Source organism: Seriola dumerili, unplaced genomic scaffold, assembly GCF_002260705.1.
Source record: "Seriola dumerili isolate Sdu_G_001 unplaced genomic scaffold, Sdu_1.0 BDQW01000050.1, whole genome shotgun sequence".
Lineage (NCBI taxonomy): Eukaryota > Metazoa > Chordata > Actinopteri > Carangiformes > Carangidae > Seriola > Seriola dumerili.
The window spans coordinates 1,245,643-1,273,259 of record NW_019174305.1 but is presented as its reverse complement, the minus strand read 5'-3'; the positions used below and the strand labels follow the sequence as shown (position 1 = coordinate 1,273,259).

At 41.7% G+C, this 27,617-nt stretch overlaps 1 protein-coding gene across 1 annotated transcript; it reads left to right on the top strand.

The window, feature by feature from the left end:
* The first annotated feature begins 995 nt into the window (after positions 1 to 995).
* LOC111217998 (E3 ubiquitin-protein ligase RNF38-like) lies at positions 996 to 26,915 on the top strand. The gene is made up of 13 exons (XM_022740083.1): positions 996 to 1,076; positions 2,104 to 2,775; positions 14,920 to 14,981; positions 20,315 to 20,517; positions 20,613 to 20,985; positions 21,157 to 21,321; positions 21,607 to 21,777; positions 22,330 to 22,515; positions 22,610 to 22,713; positions 22,847 to 22,931; positions 23,158 to 23,279; positions 23,405 to 23,504; positions 24,252 to 26,915. The coding sequence occupies exons 2-13, from the start codon at positions 2,184 to 2,186 to the stop codon at positions 24,312 to 24,314; spliced, it is 2,226 nt and encodes a 741-aa protein (XP_022595804.1). The 5' UTR covers positions 996 to 1,076; positions 2,104 to 2,183; the 3' UTR covers positions 24,315 to 26,915.
* Positions 26,916 to 27,617: the final 702 nt, after the last annotated feature.

Here is a 27,617-nt window from a genome sequence, read left to right as displayed (position 1 = left end):
GTGTGTGCGTTTGTACGGGTATGTGTGAGAGAGAAAGACAAGACAGACAGACATAGACAGATAGACATAGATCACACATGTTTCCCCTAACATGCCATCCATCACAAAATCTCACACCCACTTGCATAGAATATCAACACTACACATTATTTACACCAGTTTCAGACATTTTTCATATACAGGTCATTTCATTGACCTTTGATACAACGGCCCTTAAATGTTTCCATAAAAAAGTGTTATGCTCTCTCTAGCTTCACTAATGGGGGGAAAATATAAGAACTTGCCATTTTCCAACATAGGCCTATTCTACAATTGTAAGAACATGAGGAGCTAAGCTGGTTTGCGTTGGGATGTAGACACATGCACAAACCTGTTCTGCCAGTGAGAAATGTCTCTCACAAAGACACTCCTCACTTCCTTTCCTGTTGATGGTATAAATTGCATTAGACGAATTTATTTCAGGTTAGGGATAAATAAACCAATTTTATTTTATGTTTGCCACTATTTTCTTTCTCTATCTGTATCTTGTTTTTCTAGCTACTGTGAGATCGTAGCCGATATAACGTTTGCAAACACAACGAATAATTATTTTTAAAGCGAACTTTCGGCTCCAGAGGAAACAGCTGCAATGGGTAGGCTTGGTATTTGTAAATAAATAATTTAAAGCCCCTTTTAGCCTGCCTCTCTGCTATCCACAGCTTCTGATTTAACAGGGCATACACATCGATTGCCGATCCTACACCGATTCATATTACCTGTAAAGTCGTGATTTTTGCGTAAAGTGAGTGAAAAACAGCCACATTTCACACTTTGAAATGTTGTTTCGTGTTTAATTTGTCTATGTGAATGAATGGAAAATGCGTATGGTAATAACAACTACAAACGCTTTCCGTTTTCTGGTATCGATTGGGCAGGCCTGGTGAAATCCGACTTGAGCGTTGACGGTCTGTCACATTTCACGCTGACACCAAGCGAACACTGGGCTCATACACACACATTCACATACACTCAAGCAGGGCTCACTGTATTATCGACAGATCCGCGTCAGGAGTACAGTCGAGGAGAGCACATTGGAGGTAAGTTGTTATCAAAAAACTACTCAGGGCAGGGGAATAAGACCGGGTTTCAGCGGTAGACTCGGAGGCGGACTCATTGCTTAAGATCGCGTTAATTTTAGCTGTGGTTCTTTCTTTGTAATTTTAGGTTGACCACTTTTTATCTCTCTGTGTGAGCTTTACTGTTTTCCCCTTTCCAGCCGGGAAAACATTACTGGGTCACCCTAACTCAATGAAATGACACCGAATAAGTTTTTACTCAAAGGCTTTTTGTTTTCTTACTATTAACCAAGCAATTTAAAGGGATTCGAGGCGTGGGTGGCTAGCTACGGGATTTTTCTCTGTGTTGGTCGGTGGAGGAGGAGGGGTTGGTATGGCTTGCCAAGCTAGCGAACGACATTACGCAGACTGCCTAAACAAGTTGAAATGGTTGTTAAAGTGGACAAAGTTGCCTTAAACTCAGTTCGGGGATACACGCGGTTATGAATAAGCGACTGTGTGTGATAACACGGTTGTTGTTTGGCTAGAATACGCGTAATAACGCGTTTACCACTGTATGCTATGCGCACCAACGTTAGCATACCCCCCCAACGTTAGCCTCCTGTGAGCTAGCGAGCCATGGCCGTAGTCGCTTCTCGGTTGTTATGGACCAAACGTCGCTTGTGAGCCACGAGATTCAATGTTACTGCGCCGTGAAAGTGGCTGAATAAAATGTTTATCTAAGTTACCGACCCCTGCCCATAGTTGTGTTTAGTTAAAACACGAGATATCGAAAGTTTCTTAAACATACAACGTTGTTTAGTTGTTGAACCAGCTTAGGCAAGCATGCTGTTTAGTAATGTTACTTTGTCAAACTTGAGGGAAGTAGCAAGGCTAAGTACCAAAGTTACTACACTCATGCTATTCAAAATAAACGCTGGCGGTTAACGTTAAGCGTTTGTGTAAACAGATCTATCTGGTGACTGTTTTGATATGCAGTCTTAATAGACAGTCCCCCACAGCTCGTGTTTAACTGTAAGCCACTCTCCAACGTTGTATTTTTAAACAGTGTCTAAAAGCTTCTTCTGTGAGAGGAAACGAGAGGAAAACGCAGAAAAAAAAGAAACAGAGGAAATCCCCCGAAAGGAAATGCCAATCGCAGCCGCTGGACAGCCAACGACCCAGGAGCCTAGAGTTTGCCCCCGGCTGCCCTCCACCCCGGAGCCTGTCCCTAAAGGGGCTGATTTATTCGACGAGGCGGGGGCGGCGGAGTCGGCGGAGCGAACAGAGTACGGGGGCGCGGAGGGGGGCAGAGGACTCGGGGGCTATAGTTACAGCCAGAGCGGCGCTAGGGGCTTTGTACAGCCCGGATCCACCAACGGCTCTCCGCCGCAGTCCCCAGCCGCGTCCTCATCTTTTCTCTTCCACCCCCTTCACCCCCACCAAATGGCCATGGAGCCCCCAAGGACTCGATCGCGCTCTCGGTCTGGATATTACCAGCAGTATGGTGGCGGGAATGGCACTGGAATTACTGGCAGCGGAGTCATGGGATCTAACCATCACCACCACCACCATCAGCAGCAGCAACTGCATCCACAGCAGCAGCACGGTGCCGGTTGCGCACCACTTGGAGCTCACAGCAACCACTCCGAGAACCAGCAGCGAGCCCCAGGAAGTAACGCCTCTCCCGGCATTCAGAGGCTTTCTTCGGTTCCCGGAGCGCACCGCATCCCGGCTGCAGGTAAATGTCCTCACTTGTCATTGTCACTGTGTATGTGGTTGTGTCCCCTGGACCAAGAGAGATAAAGGAATCGCACGTTTTATTTGACTTTTTCCTTCACATAAGCACCAAGTAGAAGTGACAGAAGTCGAGGAGTTTAATACCTTGGGGAGGTTTTTATGGGTAATTTGATAGAAGGAGGGGGCTGTCATGGGGGTGGCGTGACAAAAGTGTGCACCTGTGAACACATTTTGTTGTATTCTAATGAGACGGGGTGTTTTATGTGCTTGCCATGGAGCGGCAGAGTGAATGTGGTGCACAGTTAGCACATACATTAGGTAAATGAACAGCAGCAATCTGCGGTGTGGACTGGTGTAGCCTCAAACTTATTGATCTGCTGTGCTTAGTTAGTTACCCAGACTGTGTTTCTTAAGGCACGGTGGCATGTCTATTTTAAGTCAACTACACAAATATTGATGTAGCTAGGTAACAAGCTTCATAGTGTGTGTACAGGCTAATCTTTTTCTATGGCCTATTCTTTTTCAAAAACTCTCACAGGTAGTTGGGGTAATCTAGATAACACATGGCTTTGGCTTTGTGGACTGAAAGTGTTAAGTTGTGAACAAGAAGAAAACAGGCACTCCTCATATATTTCTATAGTAACACTCATGTTAACTTTAAATACAGTCCCGTGCAGCTCACTGGGATGGCACTAACTGTTTAAGATGCAGGTTTTTTCATATACATACATTCAAATCATAGTATTGTAAATCTTCACTTGCTGTAGTGCTTTACACAAGAGAATCAGCTAAATGACAAAATTGGATGTGTCATGTTACACAGAAAAGGTTGGCTGTGGCCTCTATAATAACAGATATCCAGTGTCCTTAGGGATGTATGGGCATATTCTGTTTCAGATAGAAGAGGTTCTCTGCAAGTAACTACCTGGGTAGGCCATGCTTTGATATTTGTGCTTCACTGCAAAGCAAAACTTAGTGAGAGTGTGCATGGGCTGGTGCTGGGTGTAGAATACATGTGAGGGCTGGTGCTGGGTGTAGAATACATGTGAGGGCACTCTCACACAGTGAACGCAGTGCAGTGAACCACATAACATAGAAACGGCACAGCTAGAGTTTCACATCCAGTGAGGCTATGGAAAAGCTTTTCTCTCAGCACACCTAACAGGCTTCTCAGGTTAGAAAAATGCTTGGTGGTTAGTTGTCTCCTGCAGTGCTTTCGGGAATATTATATAAGTGGTAATTTTGCAATGAAACAAACTGAAATGCTAAAACAAAGAATTTATTTATTTTACTTTTTGTACACATCAATCCATGTGTACAAATCTTTAAACTAAGTATAGATTTGAATTATTGACACCATGTAAGGGTTAAATGAAAGGAGGAATTCTTATTGTTGCTAATCCGAAACCTTCCAGTTTGTTCTGCCCAGAGCAGACTGACTACTCATACTGATTCTACATGTTGGAATTAGTTGTCATGCACTCAGGAGTCTAACAACCTAGTCATCCCTCTTATTGAGCAACTCATGTTTGACAGACAGGCTAACCCTGGAACACAAAGAATCAGTCCTAGGGTTAGCTTAGTCTCTACAGGTGTAGTAACGAAGCTAACTTTTTTCTTTTGGGTAACTGCATTGTTGAATGAATAATTTGTATATAAAAGAACAGGGCAATCTTCTCCCAGTCCAGATTCCTCTCATACAGCACCAAAAGTCTATTTCAGTTTTTATTCAAATAAAATAAAAAGAACAGACACCCTTTTAAAGGGTGACTGCGTGTATGTGTACATGAGAGACCAAGCAACTGTGTTCAGAGACCGGAACTACCTGTCTGGCAGAGTGAGAGAAAGAAAAAACAAAACAGCTGAACACATGTAAAACAAAGGCTTCTGGACTCCCATCAATGTGTGTGTTATATGTCTAGCTTAAGGCTTGCTGGGTTACAGGGAAATCAAGCTCAAACATACAAGGACACAATCCTTACATGTTTGTATTAGAAAGGCAGAAAAGGAAGAACTGAGTCAAAGGATTAAATAATTAATAAAAATACAGATCAGTTTCCAAAGTCTCCCTGCATCACCACAGAAGTTTAACTAGCCATCGTCAGAGTTTGGTGGTCTGCTGTGACCTGTGACCCATACTCTGTCATAGTAGCTTGGTTATGACATGTAGGATAGAACAAATCAATGGATAGAATGACTGTATTGTATTTCCATCCAAATGGATTTCGATCTAGAGGGGGAGGCATTGGCTAGAGATTCTGTAGACACTCACTCATTATCGGGACTAATTTTAATCAGACCTGAGATGCACAGCACCCGAAAGACCAGTAATTCATGAAGAATATTGATCTTAAAACACAGTATTTGTCTGTGTTAAGAAAATCTGACCATAGCAGAAATGGAAGAACATAAAAAAAGGTTGTGTTTGTTTAGTAGCTGTGAAGCTGCAAAGCAGTTGCTTTATTTAAGAATAAAAAATAATACAAGTGCTTTATTTTTGAGTAGTGTTTACATTGCTGACTTAGGCAAAGGAAACCTTAGGTCTAATTTATAGTTGAATGTTCTCTTACACAAGTGAAGCAGCTGGCTAGCTGGACATTTTCCAAGACTACACCTTTTATTAGACCCCCTTTCCACTCCAAGAATGGGTCCTGTTTGTTGATAGAGGGTGAGAGAGAGGGAGAGATACTTAGTCCATTCTTCCTATGCTAGTCACCTGCATCAGGCATGAAAGCTAATGATATCCCGTACTCTTCAATCCCTCCCCCTGTCTCCTCTCCTTGTAGTCCATTCTAACTCTTTTAGACCCTTTCCCCCCTTGTGCCTCAGTCTTTCATGCCAGTTTCATACTGTAGCACTGACACTTTTTTTCTTCTTCATCATTCTTTCTCATGCACTATTCACATGACTTTGCCCACCATGTTTGGAAATTAATGTGTTATGAGATAAAAAGACTCTTGAGAGATCATGTCTGAAATGTCCAGGCTGAAGGTGCAAGAGAATTGCAGAAAATGTAGAAGTACTTAAGCAAGAGCGCCCACTAAAATACTTTAAACTGGTGCCAAATTGGTCCAAGTGGATAAAAACATCCTCTGTAGCAGTTGATATCCTATCCTGATTCTGACCTACCTCTGTCACAGTCTGTCCTCTCATAGCCACATTCATTTCTCCCTCCTCTTTGAATCAGTCTACCCTTTCTGTACCTCTCCAGTCCATTTTCTCTGGCCTCCTCCCTCACATTTGTCTAATGGAGGGATCATTTTAATGGATTGCCCAAAGCAGCAGAGGGGCAGACGCTCTTGCCACTCTACCTTTACCCCTCCACTCCACTCCTATCCTCTCCATCCTTCTGTCTGCAATAGAAGTGGAAACATAAACATGCACTCTGTTTTTTTTTCCCTTCCTTTGTCTTGTCGCCCAGGCAACCCCCTCCGTTTTGAAGAGAAACTCTTTCACTTGGATTGACCAAGTAGCAGGGGTTCCCTGTTACTCTGTCACTCCAAGTAAACAACAAAGCAGTCACTTTGGTCAGCAAGGGGTGATCCTGGGGGGGTAGAGGAGAGTGACCCCAAATTAGCTCTAAATCCAAGGGATGGGCTCTGATCTAGCTTGAAAAAAAGGGGGGAGTTGGAGCAGGAATGGCAAAGGTTACTAAAAAATCCCGAATAAGGTAAATATAGAGAGAATAGAAGAATAAGGTCAGTGAGAGTACAAAAACCAAACTGGAAAAGAGGAGTAATAGAGAAGTTATTTTCAAAAGAAGTCATAGGTTGGATTGGGCAGTAATAGGAGTTGATGAAGGGAGGAGCGCAGTGCATGAGGTTTTGGAAAGTCATTCGCAGACAGAGGATGGGGATGGGATGGGAGAGATGATCAGAATGAAGTACAGGAGAAATGGCAAAAGGAGAGTGTGAATACGTTTCATGGAATAGGGCTGACTTTGGAGGAGACACAGGGTGTCTGGGTGTGTTTTGTCATAAGCAAAGCACAGAGAAGAAGAGTGTCTCATAGACAGCAGTTGAGTGTGTGACCTAAGAGGAGGCAAGGATATTGTGACTGGAAAGACACGGATGAAAACGATTGGCTAGGAGCAGATGGAGGCACGGGGGGGTGACTGTAGAGATGATTGAAGCCAAGACCGGAGGCAGTAAGTTGGTGAGTGGAGGTAAAGGTATGTGTGAGAAATGAATGAATGAATGTTGAGTGATTTAAGGAGAAGGAAGGGAGGGAGATGTTGTTTGTTCCTGCTGTTTGAATGTTTGCCTCTTGTCCCTTGATATAACTGGGAATGTCCACCGGATGTGGCTTGGTAGTGTCATGGGTGCAAATCCATGTTTCCAATGTCCACTGGACGCAGTTCAGATGGAGTGTGTCTTCAGGCAGCTGCACATGTGTTGTTTTTTAGCTGTCTCTCACTGACTGAACTGGGAACTTCATATTACCTTCATATTATCATATCAAAACCTATGTTGTTGGTATAGAAATATAGTAAAGAGGTACAGTAAAGACAAGTCAGTTCTCACCAGCTATGGATACCAAAACGTCTACCATTTCTTTTTCTCACTGTTGTATTTTAACCACCAGTTGCTTTTGTAGCAATTGTCTGTCCCAACAGTTTAGCATATTCAGTTTTTGCTTGTTATTTCAACACAACCCCTGTCTGTGTTGTTCCCTATTTCCTCCTCTTGTTGTCCTCTTTCTGCCTTGGTTGTAACTGCAAATCTGTGTAGATGCTTGTTGAGGTCGTAACTAAGTTTGTTTTGGGTGTTTTGTAGTCTTATGGTTGTATGAAAACGCCCTTTTTTTTTTCAAACTTCTTGCAGCATGATCCACTTCTCTTCTGTCTACACACATGCTGAGTGTGTTCCAGTCATCATTTCGCCATCATATGGCTAAATATGCTATGTCGGAAGATTCAGGGCCTCACTGTCATGGAAGGAAGCAACTCAAATATTCATTCCAAGCAGTTTAAGTTGTAAACAAGGAAGCATTCAGATTGGGCAGCAGAGATTTTCTTCTTTGAAATTGCATTGATTTGGACAAACCTTTTCAGACAGCCCTCATATGTTGGCACCTGTTGTATACAAGCCATATTAACTGTGTGTGTTTGTGTGTCTTCACTCTGGTATTTCCTTTGTCTTGATAAAGTGACATCCACACTTATTATTAGCATCATACAACCATATGGTACAATATCTGTGGTCACTTAATGAGCTGAAGTTGTGAAAAAACTAAAGAATGAATGATTATTGAATTTTATATTTCTGAATTTTTTATACATGCACTGACATTGACCCTAGGCCCACTGTACGGATTGTGCATTGGTTATGATAATATTAATAATGATGATAACTAACTTAATTTATGTAGCATTTTTTTTTAATAATGTCACAAAGTGCTTTACAAAAGAAATAAAACCAGACAAAGCCCTGAAGACACTGAACAAGTAAATTTCTTACAAACTGTTTCCATTTAGCTCCTCAGACTGTAGTTTTAAATGAGTTAATGGCTCAGTTTGTGGTTGTAGTGTTGAGATTTATGATGGAAGAAGGGAATTAAGAGAGTCATCTATCTCTGCCTTTCTGTCCTTTACTTTCTCTTCACTAACACCGTGTCTCTCAGCTGGTTTCTGTCTTAATTGGGGGAAAGGGAGATTGAGGGAGGACAGAAGGTGGAGTGAGAGAGAGGGTAAGGAGTGTGAAAGAGTGGTTAGCTGCATGTAGTGTGTGTGTGTGTTCATGTACTTCTACTGACTATGTGCGTGTGTACGTGCACACTCCTTGTTTACTTGCTGCCTGGGTGGGCTGGGAGCAGGAACAGAACTGTCAGAAACATGCATACGTACAGAATGACATCACTGCACTGAGAAGATGTTGACAGAAGTAAAAGTAACAGAGCAAAGGTAGATGGCACAAAAAGTAATATATGTTTAGCAGGTACACACTGATATACACTGAATTATCAACCAGTAGACCATACATTACTCTACACAGCACAATGGAGCTGTTATTGGCAGTGAGACTGTATGGCCTGGCAATGCAGTCACACAGGTATCATCTTTGGGCTGCTAATGTGCATCTGTGACAGCTTGCTGAAAACTACTTTAAAAGTTCTCTTCTAAATTAAAACTAGCTTTTTGAGTGATTCTTTTTTTATGTATTACTGATTTGTATGTCTGCAGTGTCAGCCAATGTGTTAGAATTAACAACTGTCTCTTGCTTGCACAGCTTCTCAGTTTTGTAACCAAAAATATAACAGCAAGATGACAAGATGTAATGGGTTCATTTCAAAAGTTGCCAAAGACTGCCCTAATGCTGCCTCTATGAGCCTTAAGAAAGAAACTTTACAATCCTACACACATAGGGTCTTTAAAGCAAGTGGAAGAATATATCAAATACTCCCCTAAGACATCTTTTTTGTAGAAGGGATTCTTTGAAAGAAACATGGTTCTGAGCCAAACAATTGTCTTTTGTAGGCTCTTTTTTTGTTTAAAAAAAAGTCTAAGAAAACAAAAGAGTCAGTGATTTTTACCAGATTACATTAGATGATATCCATGACATTAACTAGATGACTGGCATTCAGCCCTTTTTAAAAGGCTGTTATTAACCCCTTAATAAAAGATGGTAAGCTGCTGCTAGGTCAGGTGTGGAGAGTGTAGAAGGGTATAATGTCCTTGGTTACGGATGAAGAGAAGGAGGTTATGGGTAGCTGTAGTTCACATCTTCAAAATTCAATTCCACATTATGTGCATCTGTAGGGCTGTTGGTCAAGGAATGATGTGCAGCAGCATTGCATTTATTTTCTGGTTTATTTTACTTTCTATACTTTCTCTGGGGTACAAACAGGTTTCTTTATATTTCCAGTGCGTCCTCATTTTGGCCAAAGTAATGCTGCTGTCTATACACAGAATAACTTCGCATTCAAGTATATTGAGTGCAAACACCTGCTCATGTTCACAGGCTGAGGGATGTATAAGCAGTTTTTTAGACTTGCGAAAAAGTGCAGGATGGAGGAGCAACCTCAAGGACTGCAGCAGTAACGGAACAGAAAGGAAGATAATGAGAAAGATAATGAGGAAGGAGAGAACAATAAATAGATGGAGGAGGACAATGAAGTGGGAGAGAGGTAGAGTCATTCCCATCTCTATAGGCACACACATTTACCATCAGGCCTGTATGTGACGCAGTGTTAGGCAGGTAATGGCTGGGCAGGCGTTACATGCCCGCCTATTTTAAGCCCGTATGCCAGCTTGTTACTCGACTCTGCTTTGTGCTAGGGTGTGAAGTGTGCTGTGACATGTGTTCAGGAGGCGGGGTGATGTAAGAGGTGTGCATGTTTGTGTTACACATATGCTTGACTGAAATTGCCTTAACTTTCTGTATATGTTATGTAAATTGGTACAAGTTCTGCAGCGGTCAACAAGGCTTCTGTCAATTTTCCCATTTGTTACTGTCGAGCTGCCGATTTTTTAAGTAAGACTGTCACTTATCTGCCATCTTATCTATCCAACCAGCCTTTCTATTCACCCACTTTCCTCTCCTTTTTTCTTTTTCGACTCACGAGGGGGAGAGGTAATTTAATGGAGAAAGACTGCAAAAGAGAAGAGAGGAGGGTGATGGAGATCATGGACAGAGATGGTGTGATAGGGAAAGCAAAGAAATGTGGATGCTGTGAGATAAAGCAGCAGGAATATATGGGAGAGAGACAGGCCGGCTGATAGGGAAATAGATCGGTGGCAGGCACGGATGGTGATGAAGTGATGGAGAGTGTGAGGAGGAGGAGGATGTGTGAGGAGGGTGTCTGAGCTGAGTGCGGGGGAAGGGGGGGTTGGAAAGGGAGGGAGAGGTGGAGGAAATGGATAGAAATAGCTGATGCACTCTGAGGCTTACAGAAAATCAATAGCAGTCAAGAGGGGAAGCCACAACCCCCACCCTTCTCCCTCTCTCTCCCTCTCTGACTGCTCTCTCACCCTCAACTCCTCCACTCTTTATCTTTTCCCGTCTCCCTTTTCCCCCCTTGGTGCTCTCACCCTTTTAATGTACGTTTCCAACCTTGTCCTCTTCTTCTGTACCTCCACTTTGCCCTCTTCCCGTCCCCAATATTTCTCCTCTTCATAACCCCGCTTCCTCCTCGCCTCCCATCATTGTTGCACCATTCTTGTCTTTTGGTCTTTACTATTACAGGCCGCTGCATGCTTTAGATGAAAGAGCAGGGATCATCATTCATAATTTTTTTTCTTTTTCTTTTTCTTAACTTTCCAGAACAAACTGATGTATATGTTCATTTTCTACTGGGAAGGTGTGGTTGAATGAGAAAAAGGGATGGTTTTATGTGGTCTGCAAACTTCATTCTTCATACTGTCTGTAAAGCAAGTGTTGATTGCTTAATCTTTTCTACATTTGAATCGCTTTCCACCTTTTTACATTTAAACTCACACAGCAGCACATACTGATTGGGCAAAGCTGAATTAAATTTTTCTGTTTTTACTTGCATGTCTTTATATGGCTAGATAGTTTGACCATTTCACTCGCATTTGCAACTAAAAATAGATGTGTGCAAACTGTAAAATGTATTTAGTGGCACGTGTGTGTGAAAAAAGTATTACAAATTTCAGCTCAAGCTACCTCGTTTTTTTTTTTTTTTTTACCAAAAAGGTAATACAACACTATCAACAATGAAGCAGTAGCTGCACTGAACCAATGTTGTCCATTGAAAAGAATCATGTAATCCAATCTCAACACCACTTTTTCTGTCTTAAAAAACTGAGTAGACAATTTTTGAGCATTTAGAATTAAGAGGAACTACTGTACTATCCAGCTGTTCATACGTCACACAGTTTAAAGCAGTTTAAAGCATAATTACATAATTAGATAAATACAGTTTGAAGCAGAATTAATAAAAAATCAAGTGTACATTTTGTATTCAAATGAATGAAATCATTTTGCTTTTAAATGTTCTCTTGTATCCCTTACTTAAGGAAAAACATATTATTTGATCAATGTTCATTGTCCCCCCCTAATTTTTTTATTCACCCCTTAATTTCAATTTATTATTTGCTTCTTGGCATCAATCAAGCCCTGATTTATTTAGTCAAACTGTGTGCTCTGACATTACTTAATGCCAGTTGTAACGTTTGTTGTTGTTTTCATCCTTGTCTCTCTCTCTCTCTCTCTCTGTCTCTGTCTCTGTCTCTGTCTCTGTCTCTGTCTCTGTCTCTTTCTTACTTACTTTAAATCATAATATTCCATGCTGTCTGGTTAATGCAGCAGAAAAAAGGAAATTAATTTTATAATTATCTCCATCATGATGCAGTCTGTTGACCTTTGTTATTCTAGCAATGATTTTAGTATTCTTTATTGCCAAAACTATCATCTGATCCCTCATTACCTATGACTACTTTCTGTTCACATTCACAATCCTCTCTATGATGGATACCATCTCATTCCAACTGTAAGTCTAGAAAATTACAACTTGTCCTCTGTTGTGGTCAAAGTAGTTTGATATAAGTGATATATTTTCACTTTGCAAATTTCACTAAAAGAGAAAACTCATCTTTATATCTTTATCTTTACTCATCTCACCAAGTCTTTATACTCTAGTGTATTGGTGCAACATACCTGCACTTCAAGGTTAAACATCCCCAATGAGTAATATAAATGAAACTTATTCACAATTAACATGTTTGCGACAGTGATGAAGTTTAAGGTGATACATGTACGTGTTAAATGTACTTTTCATTGAACTCATTGGTTCAGTTCTCTTTCCTTTGATTCTTTTCACTGTTTTTCAATGCAACACTGACATCAACTCTAGCTACTGTGTGTCTGTGTGTGTGTCTGTGTCTGTGTCTGTGTGTGTGTGTGTTCATAAATTCCCAGTATCTTTCTAGAAGTATGTGTGTGAATGCACGCTCTGCTCTGAGCTACTAGTCACAGTGTGTTCATGCAGACAGTCTGACTCTGGTTCTTGTCTCCATGTCTCACTGCTCTGAAGCACTCTGTCTGTTCTGCCTCTTGAGCTGTGCTGCAGCCTTAAGGTCCAGCTCTCACTTTTCTTCTGTTTGCTCAAGAATTTGACTACACCAACATACAAACAATAATAATCCATATAAATCTCAACACGGGCCCTTTCTCAGCAGGGGAAATGCGATTCAACAAGACCCTGTGCTGTGCAAGAATCCCTGGTCCTGCACAAATGAAGTCACACATGAGAAAATCTTCCACATTACCACATTTCAAATTTCATCATATTCATTAAATCTTCAATATTAGCATCCTCTAAAACAATTTACCATCTCCACACACATTGAAATCCATACTGCAATGCTACTATTCAACTTTCCTTGAGGCCCTAAGTGCAGAGACTAGATTGTGTGGACTGTGCTGTGTGCAGTCTGTGTCAGACCAACAGCGGACATGATGTCATCCAAACATTTTAAACCTGTTCTGTAGCTTCTCTATAGAGTGACTCCATCTGAATGACTCTCTCTGACTCAATTTACCGGACTCTGACAATGTGCAAGTGAGACCATATTCAGGGAGGGAGCTGGATTTTTGCCTATTGTGATCAGTGAATGAGTGTCTTACAGAAAAGCGCTATGCAGCCGGCAAGTCCCCTGAATGCTTCACCACTGCTCTGTCCCCAATCATCTCTATGAAAATAGCCTGTTAGCTGGTTTTTCACTACACTAATATAAGCTTTACTTGCCCCAACCTTTTCAATCCATTTATTTTGCCAGCTCTGGGGATTGGAGTATGAGAGGAAAGGCTTTTTTAAGGATTGAGGAATTCAGTTGTGAAAACCTCACTCTGTCTGCCTCTTCTTTCTCTTTCTCTCCCCTTCTCTTCTTTGTTGTCAATCAGAGCTGTTTTTCAAAGACGGAGGCTGTGAGCAGGAAAAATCCCACAAACAAACAGCCGAGAGGTGAAAAATACTCTTTTAAAAGGCTGTTTTGCATCTATTCCCTTCTAGTTTAGCTTTCTTCATCTCTATGGTAAAGGTAGCCTTGTCTTGAGTGCCCTTGGGAGCACTTACCCTTGGAGTGTATACCACTGCCACCATCTGTGGTGAGGACGTCCCCAGCTAAAGACGTGCCCATGACAAGGGGAAAAACAAAAGCCAGAATAAATAGAAAAGACAATAAAAAGATGAAAGGATTGTGGAAAAACAAAAGAGTAAAAGTCTTAGCCATAATGCGAGCGGCGGTATCATCAGAAAGCTTCTCTAATCCAGGATTACTGTGTTTATTTTGTGTGTATGTCTGCCTGTGTGTGTGTGTGTGTGTGTGTGTGTGTCTGTGTGTGTGTGTGTGTATGCATGTGTGCACCTACATCTACTGGCTCTGATCTGACACAAGAGTATACCATATGTGTTTCAGTCACTTTTGTGCTGTACACATGGTCAGCACCCCTCAACACACAAACATGTTGTCATTGTTTTTGCTGTTGTGTATTAAATCCAAGTTGCGTTAGAACAATAACAACAAAAGGATTAAATGTACTGGATGTAGATGAAGAGGGGACTCCCCACAATGCCTGGGTAAAATGGTGCTATCAATTTCAACAAAAGGTATTACCAACATGTTGTGTATATTGTATTGTAAAATAATACACAACACTGTGATAATTAATACCGTAGCATTTAAACTCACACAGACCAGGACAAGACTGTGTTGAGTGTAACGATCTGTACGGGGGACTGTGTTTATCTGTAAATATGGGAAGTGTAGAAAAATAATGGCCTTTTAATGGCCTTTTTAAACTGCTGTATCAAATGCCATCCAACTCAAGATCTGTGTTTATACTAGTGACACATTGGCTGGTGGTGCAAATGGGGTCACATAAAAAAACAACAAAAAAAAACCCATCATAAATATATTAAATAGGCAGTGTAGTATCAGTGTTGGTAAATGGAATTGTATGAAAATGACTTTTACATACAGTATCTCAATTTCAGTATTGTTTGTGTAATATCACTGAACTTATAACTTCGGATCAGATATATACCGGAACTAAAAATTGATCTTTTGATGAACAAAATCTTGTAATTCAAGAGACATATACAATTATAAAAATGTGGAACATGTAATAAACATGTTTTGTCTCACTGTGTGAACTGCTCTGCTCTTTCCCATCTCTCTGTGTAGGAGCCTCTGGTGGATCCTACCACTGCCACCCAGACCATGCATATGGAGAGGAGAGTGATAAGGTAAGCTGTCATGCACTAATGTCAATGTTCACACCAACACGGGACATGAAGGGATGTTTGTATGTTACACACTGTTGTGGCCCCTGATTGAGATCATGCTGCGCTGTAACTGAGTATTAGATAATATCGTCTCTCAGCTGATACTGGGGTGAATCACTGAGACGCACACACACAGAACCAGACAAGATCCTGATAGTGTGTGTGTGTACACGATGTAGATGCAGTGTGTAATATGTGAGTCTCATCCTGCCCCAGTGAACTCATAGTTGTCTTAAGAGAAGAGGAGGCTGTAGTGTAGCCAGTAAATAAGATTGGATTTTTTCGTTTTGTTTTAAAAGTGCTGCCATGGTGATGAACACTAGTAACACATGACTTTGACCTACTGTGATCTTTAATGGAATATACACTGTGCTTTTTGAAATTTAAAATGGTTTTAAATATGATTTTGTCCAATAAAAAGCACTCACACATGTCTACTACAGATGCACCAATGTGAAACACTGCGGGTCAATACAGCTTTCCAATTAGTTACAAAGATGTGCAGATACAATAAGAATTAGTTACGTTTTTATCACATTATTACTCTGATCCATAAATGACCTGTTCACAGTTTTGTTGTTTAAAATATGTTTTCTAGGGCAAACTTAAAGTAACAAAATAAAACATTTTTGATTTTTGATTTCATAATTTGCAATAATTCAAACAAAGGAAAGGACTTTTGGGGTAAAATGATAAAATGAAAAACTTTAAAATGAAAGTTTTTTTCCATCCCTTTTCCTCAGTTGGAAGCTGAGTAATAACTGATGTTCTTCTTTGTGCCTTACTCTCAGGCACTTAATCAGTTTGTTGTGTAGACGTTTTCTAACAGAAGGGCCTCCTTGAGAAACTCAAACACAGCAAAGTTTGCAAATAGCAGCTCTGCTTTATGTTCTATGAATGCTGAAGTATGTTCCTAAATTATACAATTTGAGATTGCCAGTAGCAGCATAAGCCTGTGGCAAGTAAGCCCTCCATGAAATGTAAGGATGGAGAAATGTAAAGTGCACTGGTTTGTTGTTTAATCATTTTCCTTATGGGCAGTTGTGATCATATTGCGCAATTAAATCCATGATTACAGACCGTTTAGCATCTGTTTTAACTGAGTTGTCCTTTTTATCTTTCTCTTTTATTTATTTAAATTGATTTATATAGCTGTTTATTTCATTGTCATCATTTAATTTATTTTGTTTTTTTAATATTCTATTTTTTAAAAATATTTTTTATTATTTAAACTTCATCATTGTAAATGAGGACCAGCCCTCGATTTCCCGAGTTTGGCAATATACTGTACGTATATATATGTTTTAGTTTTTCTGTATTTGAATAATCAGCTGATGGCCAATTGTGGAAACTTTGTTAAGCAGCTCATTACTGGATGATATATCCTTGCACCCTTATGTCTACATTAAACAAATAGCTTTTCCATTCTGTTGAGAGTTTATTAGAAAAACTATAAGCTTAAATTCATAAAGGGAAAAATCACATTGTATATTTTCAACATAGTATTACTGATAATTTCAGCAATACTGCCATGTAAATGATGGCAGTAAATGGCATGAAAACACACACATGTAGATCATATAGGCACAATTTAAAACCTAACCAGACTATACAAGTGTACTTCAGTAAATGATCATCACCATCACAAGTGAAGGTCTGCGTTAAGAGCAGATGAAGCGAAAACGGAGAAGGAGATGAGGGGAGGCAGGATGCTGAGGAAGGTGTTGCAGAAAGCTTGGAGGGAGAGAGAGAAAGGAGGGAAGGAGGCAAGGCCAAAAACAGGGAGGGGGTATTGCTAATGATTTCACCTCCAGCTGTGGGACTTGGTTGGAGGGAGAGAAGGGAAGAGGAGGGGAAGGAGCAAGGGAGGGAGGGGAAGGAAGGGAGGAACAGTGGCAGAGGAAACAAAATGGGCTTTGAAATCTTGTTGATGGAAAGAAAATAAGTGGGGGAGGGAGAAGTGTTTGAGTGTTAGTGGAAGCATGTCTGCAAATATTAATGAATCCGTAAAAGCAAATGACCATATTTGCTCAGTGTGCACATTCATGCACAATTTCTAGAGCATGAATGCTGGAAAAGAGGACGCTGGGCTCAGTTGTATTTCTCAGGTTTGTGTTAGCATACACTCTGGGATTCTCTTTATTTTGGTTCTCAGCAATGACAGCGAAGCCACAACAGCTGCTGGCCACAGTAACTGCGTGTGTGCAAGTGGATGCATGCATTTCCCAAATGTGGACATAGTGAAATAGAACGTGGTAGGGTGTGTCTGCACTCATGCTTCAGGATGTCTGTTCAGCCTGGTGTGTGCACTCAGTGAATGTGGACAGAGTGAAAGGGGATGGGAGGGTGTGTGTGTGTGTGTGTGTGTGTGTGTGTGTGTGTGTGTGTGTGTGTGTGAGTGATTGGTCTCTACACTGTGAGCACTGCAGAATGTGCTGTAATATCAGCCATAGAGCAGTCCGCAATGTTTCTGGGCCGTGCTGGGAGTCACTGTGTGTATCTGTTTGTGTGCATGTTGAGCTTCTGAAAATCAGCAGGATTTTTTTCCCTCTATATGTGGAAACACACTTGGACCAGACGTGTGTGTGTGTGTGTGTGTGTGTGTGTGTGTGTTCGTGTTCACACAACAAGCTCTCTATGAAAACATAAGGCCACATTATGGCACATTGCTTGAGGACACACACATGCACACTCCTTTGTCTGACACCGCTCCCTTTCCACTAACGCGGGCAGACAGGCCCATCAAACTTTCATACTAATGGGCAATAGTCTGCATGTGTTAAGACAGACTGTATGTGTTTTTGTGTGTGTGTGTGTGTGTGTGTGTGTGTGTGTGTGTGTGTGTGTCCTGTCTAAGAACTTCTTGTCTTGTCCCCTCAGATTTCAGGCTGGGGTCTCGGACAGGACAGACAGAGTTAAAAGGGGGAGGGAACAAGAGGAAGAGGAGACTGTAGCGGGATTCATCTTATCTGATTGGGGGGGGGGCTGGTTGTTGAGGGGGGTCGGTTGTTGAGTGGGGGGTATGTCAGGGTTTGGATGGAGGAGGCTGGCTTAGATATGAAAATGGGCACAGTAGATGTCCCAAGGGTTTTGGGGTTGGGGCTAGGCTGGTAGAGAGGTTGTGGGGTGTCGGGTTGGAGGAGAGGGGGTTGTTGTTGAGACGAACAGAGAGGGGTGGTTTAGGGGCGGGGGCGGCTCCGGTGCCCTCGATCCTATGTAGAAATGGGCATAGACAGTATGTGTCCTCCATATCTTTTGATAAAATGGGCTGTAGAAATGTTTCTGTTTTTTCCTCTTTTTTTTTTTTTTTTAACAAAGTCAGGCTATATGACTTTCGTTTCATTAAGTGCCACTAGCTGTTTGATAGCTTGTGTCAGTTTATTCAAATTCATATGAATAGTTTATCTACATTTTTGGTTAAAACAGATTGCAAGTACAATAGTTGAAGAAAACTTACTTTCTAAAAGTGATTAAAACTGAGTCAGTAACAATAAAAGGAACAGACCAAGTTAGTAAAGATTTTGACTAGTGTCAATGAAAAATAAAGCAGGAGCCATTGCAATGAATTTTGTCTACTATTTGAAAGGATTTGAGGCAGTCCAACCCCATTCCCACCGCACACCAAATGCTGCCTGTCGTAGACATTCAGCTGGTACTTGCAGAAACAAATTAAAGAACAAAAATGTATTTTGAGCAATGGATGAAGCAGGGAAGGATGTGTTCACATATAATATGGCTTTGAAGGGAAAGTCATCTTGGACCCAAATGTCCAGGCATGGTAATCTACAAGGCTTATGAAAAGACAGACACACTGAAAACTGTGGTGTTTAACCCTCACTACGACCCAATTTCTTCTGTCATTTAGGGTCTGGTGCGCCCTTAGGCTCCGCCAAGCTTCACCCCTCTCTCGTGTCTGCCTATTTTACACACTGACTCTACTTCTCTTATTCTGCCAATGCCTTTTCCTTCTTTCCAGCCCTCTCCTATCATGCAGTCTCCTCCAGTCAAGACTAATTTAAGTCATTGTTATTGTTTGTCTTTCCCATAAGCTGCTCAAGTTCAGGTCACATTTAGTGCTATGTGTGAGTGATAGAGCCATTAGGGCACGGTGTGTTTGGCCCTACAATCAAAACACATTTTGTTCAGGTTTGTTGGAACAGCAGAGTTTGTCTCTAAAGAGCTTAAGAAGGTATTGTTCTTTATAGAACAATATGAAGAACTCAAACAGTGGCAGCTGCCCATGTGTGAATGTGAATTTGCATGTCTGCAGGCGTTTCCATAACTGTATGAGTGTGAGTGTGTGTGTGAGAGAGTGAGTGTGCATGTGTTTCTGCTGCCTGCTCTCCAGCTGTTTCCTGTTAGCTATCACACTGCTCTCAAGGTTGCTGAGCTGTATATATGTGTGTCTGTGTGTGTGTGTGTGTGTGTTAAAAGTCACAGCCGCTGAGTCATTTTTATCACACTTTAACAACGTGTCTCCCCCACAAAGAGGAGAGGTGGAAGCAGGGATCAAGTAAGTAGAGGGAAAAAAAGTGTTGAGACGGTAACTATAAGGAAACGTGTGTGTGAGTGTGTGTGTGCGTGCTCTTTAAGGAACCTGTGTGTTCTTCAGAGCACAGCTAAGGTCCGCGTCAGGAAGAATGACTAAGAACTGACACATCAGCGTGTGTTTGTGTGTTCTTGCCTCATCAAGTGCCAAGTGTGAGAGTCACTGCTTGACTGTAAGTGAGATGAGTCATAGATGAGTTGATGGGGCTGAAACAAGAGAAAATGATAACACCTTAGTCAGTCTAAACCTGCGTGACTACATATTCAGCTACGTCTCTGGTTTTGAGTGTATCACTGAGTTTTTTGACTCAAAGTATTTGCCTAGCTCTCCAGTTGAGGGTGTGTACATATGACTAGCACATGGGCTTGTGAGAGCTTGTCTTGCGTTTGCATTTCCTCGCAACAAGAGGAAGTGACTTTGAACCCTCAGGACCTCAGAGCACTGGTGGTGTAATATGCTGTCTTTCACACAAATACACACACACACACACACACACACACATGCGCGCCTTCAAATGCACATAAGCATACACTCACTCTGGATCATACAGGAAATGCCACGAGTCACAAAGGAACTTATGTCTATGCAGTAGTATGGATTCTAGGCCAGAGGGAATGTCAAGCATGGTGAAATTGATTTATTTGATACGAGTGCTATGGGTCACTAACCACAATACCCATCCCCTCTCCCACCCTCCTCTCCTTTCCTCTCTTTCCTCCCCCGTTTTCCACCCCTCCCTCTGCAGAGTGAGGAAAGCCCCAGTCCAAAGCGCCAGAGGCTGTCCAGTCAGTCCGTCTTGGAACAACTAACCTCATCCGCCCCCCCACCATCCACCCCATCTCCCCCCATCCGCCCCTGGGAGTCAGGACCCCCAAGTCGAAGGCAACCTCACCCCCACACACACTACCACCAGGAGAGATGCCTCACTCCTGCTCGGCACAGACGCAGGTAAGTGAATTTCTTGATTTGTACAACTTAGTTCCACTGTGATGAGTTAACTGTAGGTCCCAGATATAAAACCGCCCCTTTCCTCCCACCTCTAGCCCTCCAGCAAGGCGTCAGCGCGGCCGTCTCTCCAGACCTACCCGCCACTTGCCTCCACATCACCACCCCTCCACTCAAGGTCCTGCACCTCGCCTGTCGCCATCAGAGCTCCAGGATGAAAACTTCCACCACAACCCCCATCCCTCCACACACCAGACATATCCAACACACACGCCCAGCACCTATGGTCAGCCCCCCACAGCTGGTGGTGGTGGGGCAGGTGCAGAGGAGCCCCGAGCTTTCCACCCCCCTACCTTGTCGCCACGGCTACTGCATCCGGCTGCTCACCACCACCATCACCTCCATCATCAGCAACAGCATCATGCGGCGCAACAGCAGCAAGGAGCCATGGTCATGGACTTGCATGAACAGGTTAGTGTGCAAATGTCAATTTTTGTTTGATATCACCATAGTGTGTGTGTGTCTGTGTGTGTGTCTGTGTGTGTGTCTGTGTGTGTCTGTGTGTGTCTGTGTGTGTCTGTGTGTGTCTGTGTGTGTCTGTGTGTGTGACTGCATATCAACTGTGGTGTGATTTCTCCTCAGCTGCAGCAGGCCAGTGTACCAGTATCCTACACAGTGACCCCAGTCCCTCCTCACGGTCTTGCAGCACCTTTGTGTAGTGGTCAACACCTTCCCCCTACCTGCTCCTCACAACAGCAGGTCCCCACCTGCAGTGTGGTCTTCAGCACTGGACAACACTACCACCCGGTGAGAACACAGTCGTGTTTAGTTTGTAGTGTCTGTGTTTGTTTGTTAATAAGAAGTACAGTTTGTGCTGAACACTCTCTCTTACTGCTCAACCAAAGAAAAAGGAAAGTGCTTGAGGGAAAGTGGGTAAAAAGTAGCAATTACCAGCAGCGATTTCCTGCTTGATAGCTCTTGGCTGCCACCTTGTGGCAGGACTCGGCACAATTCAATCACCAAAGTGAGAAAATATGTATTTAAAACATTTCTCTTTTTCCTTTCCTGCTCTTCTTATTCATGCTTTTCCAGATGCTGCAGGCATGTTCAATGCAACATTTGCCAGTGCCCTATGCCTTCCCCTCACTGCTGTCCAGTGACCCTCAGTTCCTGCTTCCTCCTCCACCTCACATTTCTCACCACCCGCCCCACCTCCCCACACCCGGACAGTTCCTGCCTTTCCAGACACAACAGCCTCGATCGGTACGTGAATGAATTCTGTTTTTATTTTTTACCTGATATTTATTTATATTAACTTGCATCATTATAAAAGGACTGGTGTATACCTAAAAAAAGAAAAGCCACCAATATTTTCTACAAGTATTTAATGCCCTCAAACAGAACCAGTGAATAACAAACTCATAGTTCAATTAGTTTTCTAGTCAGACAAAGAGCAGGATCTACAGAAATAGTATTTGCATCTAACAGCACTAGCAAATGAAATAAACTATGAATGTATTAAGTCGTCAAAGCAACACAATAATTATGTTGTTTTTATCAAAGTTTTCTTTTGCATGAGTATTTTATGATGACATTAATGGACATATACTGTAGATCAATGTGTCATAGCGTATGTCATCACAGTCATCCTCTTTATCACTGCAGCAATAATTGAACAAACAGATGTAACTGTAAAAATCTGCTGTCCGACTTTTGTTAAAATGCCCTTCAAAATAAAACAACAGCAGACGTCTTTGTCCCAGTTCTTGTCCCACCATAACATCGTGATCAATAATGTAGCATGTTTCTTCTCAGCCGTTACAGACGATCGAAAATGAGGTTGAGCTTCTGGGAGAGCAGATTTCAGTGGGTGGGGGCTTCAGCTACGCTCACCACCACCACCATCACCATCACCACCAGCCTCCCTCCACCCTGCCGCCCTCCACGCCACTCCAGTTCCTCTCACACCATGACCCCCTGTCGCAGGAGCTCTTCACAGTGGTGAGTACATCTGTTAAATCGTGTTTGTTTTGGAATAAAACATTGTGTAATAAATTGGAGTGATAACTTGATACTTTTCTCTGCCCTTTCACAGCCCTATCCCCACTTTATGCCTCGCCGATTCACAAGCCGGCGTTACCGCTCTCAGCAGGCTGTTTCCCCATCACCCTACCACCCCAGCTTCCTGCCTTACTTCCTGTAAGTCTTTCTCACTTCCTTGAGTTTATGATGATACCACACAAGCGAATTTGCTCTAGATCTGATTATGCCCCAGAGAGGTGACATACAACCTACTAAACTCGTGTCCCTTGTCTTCAATCACCTGTCACAGGTCCATGCTTCCTGTGCCCCCGAATGTGGCCCCCACCATCAGTCTAGAGCTGGACGTGGATGACGGAGAGGTGGAGAACTATGAGGTGGGTCGAACTGCTGACCCACAACATGTTCTTTTGAAAGAGAGAACCATGAAATCAACGCAAATTAATTATTGTGTAAACACTGACACACATGTACCATGAAATCCAGTCACTGGAATTTAAGTGGTTTATTGAAAGAATGCTTTTTTTTTTTTTTTTTTCGCTGAAACTGTGTCGATTGTAAACTTTGGCCTCTAAATTTTGCTTTTCTGTATGAAACCTTCAGGCCCTGTTGAACCTCGCAGAGCGTCTAGGAGAGGCCAAGCCCCGTGGTCTAACTAAGGCGGACATAGAACAACTTCCATCTTACAGGTTCAACCCCAACAACCATCAGTCTGAGCAAACACTGTGAGTACTTCTCTGTCTTTAAAAATGTGTGTGGTGAGGATTTTCTGTTATGGGTGGTTGTAGGTTTGGGTTAGTATGAATTTAAAATGTGTGTTAAATGGCACCAACGTTGCTTTGTCTTACAGGTGTGTGGTATGCATGTGTGACTTTGAGTCTCGCCAGCTCCTAAGGGTCCTGCCCTGTAATCACGAGTTCCACGCCAAATGTGTAGACAAGTGGCTTAAGGTGAGTGAGGACAACTGCATGTCTTAAAATATATCAGCTGTTTCCCTCTGGGCCCCGTCACACCAGAAAATAACAAGGCGAAATTCATCCATGTCTTACCAAATATGTGGTTCTGCAGGCTTGGTGACGTGATGACTACTCACAGGGCTAATTGGCAAGCGGATGGCTAACACGCTAGTCAGCTGTGAATATGCTAGCGTTAGTCAGTCACAAGAGCTCTCAGAGCTGTTTCTGTTTTCTCAGTACTCAGTCTCGTATTATTACCCCTGGCATTTAGTTTTCAGGATAGTACATATTTTCAGTTAATAACTGAAGGTAGAGAAAAGCCAGTTAGCAGAAAGTTAGCAAGCTTGCTAATTGGACAGTTAATTGACACAGTTTACTTTTTTGCAATCCATTCTTTTGTGGAGCAGATTATACCCTGACGTTTTATACAATGGGTGTGATGAAAGTTAATAGAACAGCACCACTATTAACTTAGCTTCCTCTGTTATGGCTTTTTGATTGCTATTGGATTGGTATTGGAATAGCTATAGATTAGGAAAAAAAGTGGCTTTACTTCACTCCCACAAACAAATCCCTGAATCCCAGTGCGATAAAGGGATTTAGCCACAAAATTCACAGTTGCAGATACTGGTGTGACCGGGCCTTTAATCTGCTGACTTTGTGTCTATCATATCTTGATCTTTTAGGTACATTTTTTAAAATCTGTTTTACCTTCATCTCCTTATTTTTCATTTCTTCCAGGCTAACCGGACCTGTCCTATCTGTCGAGCCGATGCCTCTGAGGTCCAGCGGGACTCTGAGTGACCTCTGACTCGTATCGACACCCAACACCCACACTCCCTTCCTCCCACTGACTCCCTTTTGAATGCACAAACCAATCAGTGAATTTATCTCTTTTCTATAACACCATCACTCACAAATTCTGCCACTTAACTGGGACCAGTGCTCCTTAATCCTTCACTCTTTACCCTCCAGGACAGTGAACAGTAATTCTCTCCTGGGATCAGCATTTAGGGGTGTGGAAACTTCCTACTGACTCGAGCTCACTTAATTGCTGGACTTCCTAGGCCTTCTGTTTTGGACTACTATTTTGCCTTCTGCTCATGGTTCCTGCTTTCTATGAATGGCCTTTGAAACAATGCAGGTGGACATATATATGTGTATTTTTTAAAACTCATTATGAACCCTTCCAAACTGATGTGACCTGATCAGTCTTTTACGGATGGACAGAGAAAAGACTGCTTTGAAAAACTTCTGTATAGTTGAACTAACAAATCCTGAGGGAGAATTGGCAGTCCAAAGATTATTTAAATTTCATTGTTATTAGTCTGGTTATAATTAAGCATTCAAATCATGAATTGCAGAGACTGTCATTTCTGCCAGAGTCATTATAATTACAGTTGAACCTAATCAGTCCATGTGTATCCTTGCATTCCTTAACGTGAGCGCAGTCTGTGTGGGGTGAAACAAAGATGCTGTACACTGTGTCAAAGAGCGAGCTACTTTGGAACGGTAAAAAAATATGCTTTATTTTCTCTAGATGCGTATGTGTGTGCACGTCTGTGTGTGTGTGTGTGTGTGTGTGTGTGTGTGTGTGTGTGTGTGTGTGTGTGTGTGGGTGTTACTCTTCCTGTGGTATTTATACAGTTCTTGTGGCACAATTCATTCACTAAATCCCAAATTCTGTTTTTTTTCCCACTTAACTTCAAACTGATTCAAACTTTGTTGCCAAGCTTAGGACCAGGAACTCCTCCAGGGAAGTTCACAGTGCTGTGTCATGTTTCTTTGTGTTTATGCCACACATCATTAACATAATCTAAAACCTTGGCTCCATCACTCCATCCCTGCCCATCTGACATTGTTCTTGTCTGAAAGGAGTAAAGTCTGAAGGCTTTCGAGATACTTTTTTTTGTCATACAGTATTTCCTAGTCATAATGAAACAAATCAGGACTATTAGTCTCTGTGTCATCATATCCACTCAGCTCTCCTGTAAGATAGATAGATCTTACAGAGCTGACCAGGTGGATGCAAAACATTCATCAAAAACATCTCCAAAACTGTCCTTCATGCTCAGTTTACTAGCTTTCTTATAGGAATAAGGCCTTTGAGGACATGTGTCTGTATCCGTCTTGGTACACAAGCAGCTTTCTGTGTGTGTTGGCAGATGCAGACGCAGTGTTTTCTCCATCACTGACAGGGAACAAGTTTAAAGAGACTTATAAGGTCACAGCTAAATCTACTGTTTCACCAGACGCCGGATCTGACACTTCAGCACTTTAATACATAGATTTTCTCTCTTTTCATTGTGAACAAACCACTGATCAGTTTTCAGTTAGTGTGTGTATGTGAACAAACATTTGAATGCATTAAAAACATACATCTCCACTCCTAGCTTCTAGTACCTACAGTACCCCAATGTGTCAACGCTTTTATTTCCTCATGTCCAGAGGTTTTTTTTTTTTGGATTTGTTTCTTAATGATGCTTTTTTTGAATCTCTGTAAGGCCTATGTCAGCATGTCATAATGTAACTCCAAGATGTTCACCTCATGCACAGAGCAGGCTTACTCATGTAATTTATCACTATTTATCACAAATGGCATGTTGCGTCAAGATGACAGCCTAACATAGGACTTAGAGAGATTGTGTTGACAAAAGGTTGGTTTGGAAAGTTCAGCCAGGCACCTGCAGTCTTACATCTGGGATGCCTTTTTTTTTTTTTTTTTTAACTTCATTTCCCAGGTAGAACTTGTATCTACCTAGTGTCACCACATCAGACCAATACATTTGTTTAAACCTATTTTAAATGCAAACCAAGTGTATCAGTGTCCAGGAAGAACGCTTTTTAAAAAAAAAATAAAACTCCTCTTCAGTGTTGTCAGTGTATAAAGTCATGTAATATCCATGGGAATGTTGGGAAATTATATTTTCTGTCATCTTATTTTTTTTCCTTTGGGGTCAAAAGTCATATTTGTGACTGTATGCATCCATTTTGTGTCTTAGGATTGTTTTTGTGTTGGACAGTTTTCTGTTGCTTGGTACACTAGCAATTACCTCAGTCCCACTATTTATGTCTTTTCAGAAAATGGTGCAACCAGTATGATTAGTGCTTATCGAGTCATTTTGCTAATGTTTTCCATGCAAGTTGTTGGGTTGTTTGAATATTTTTCCTTTTAAACTCTATGAAACTCTATCATTAAAATGGTGTCATAGTAGTTTCATCATGTATTATATCTGTAACCAAAATCATTTGAAGGCCTGTTATGATAATGAAATTTTTAACAAACATTTGTACATTTTGTATGAGAGTTATTACTAGTAATACTTTATTAAGTAGTGCAATGATTTTTTTAATCCCTTACCCCATCTTTTGGATTTCAAAAGCTGGTTCAATAATAAATGTATAACATCCTCTTCTAAAACACTGTGTTTTCCTTCTCCTGTCTGTCAGCTTTTAAAATCTAGTTACACGCTTTCTTTTCCACTGAGGTGCACAACACAGTTAAATGATGTGTTTTGAGGACACTCCACTTGGTGGCAGTGTAGTTCTTTTATAAAGATGGCCCTGTTTTTTTCTCCTGGAGTCGCACCAGCTCAGTGTCACCAGTGACATTTGTTTACTTTCCATCAAAATGCTATTTTTACTTTTCTTGACCTGTTCAAATCAAGTGCTGACAACATCTGTAATCACCAACATTTTGATCAGTATATAATTACAATTTTTTTTTTTGAACATCTCTAACATTACTCTGACATTTATTTTGTAATTAATTGCATAATCTAGGATTACTTGTAACTAGGTAAAAAGAACAGAACAGCAGCAATGTTCCTTGGCATTAACTCTGCAAGTCTCTGGACTCTGGTGGTGGAGAGCAATCTTCCATAGGTGTTCAATATTCAGTCCCCCCGTGCCCTGTGTGGAGGTATCTGCATTTGCTATGTTTCCCCACGTCACCCATTTGTCTTTTTCTTACGTCACTATTTCTATGCCATTAGTAGATTGAAGTGCTGTTTCTGTTGCGTTTCTCGAAACAATTCATTCATCAATACAAACAGCACCACACAATGGATTTACCTGCAAGAGCTCGTAACTAACTCAAAATCCTTA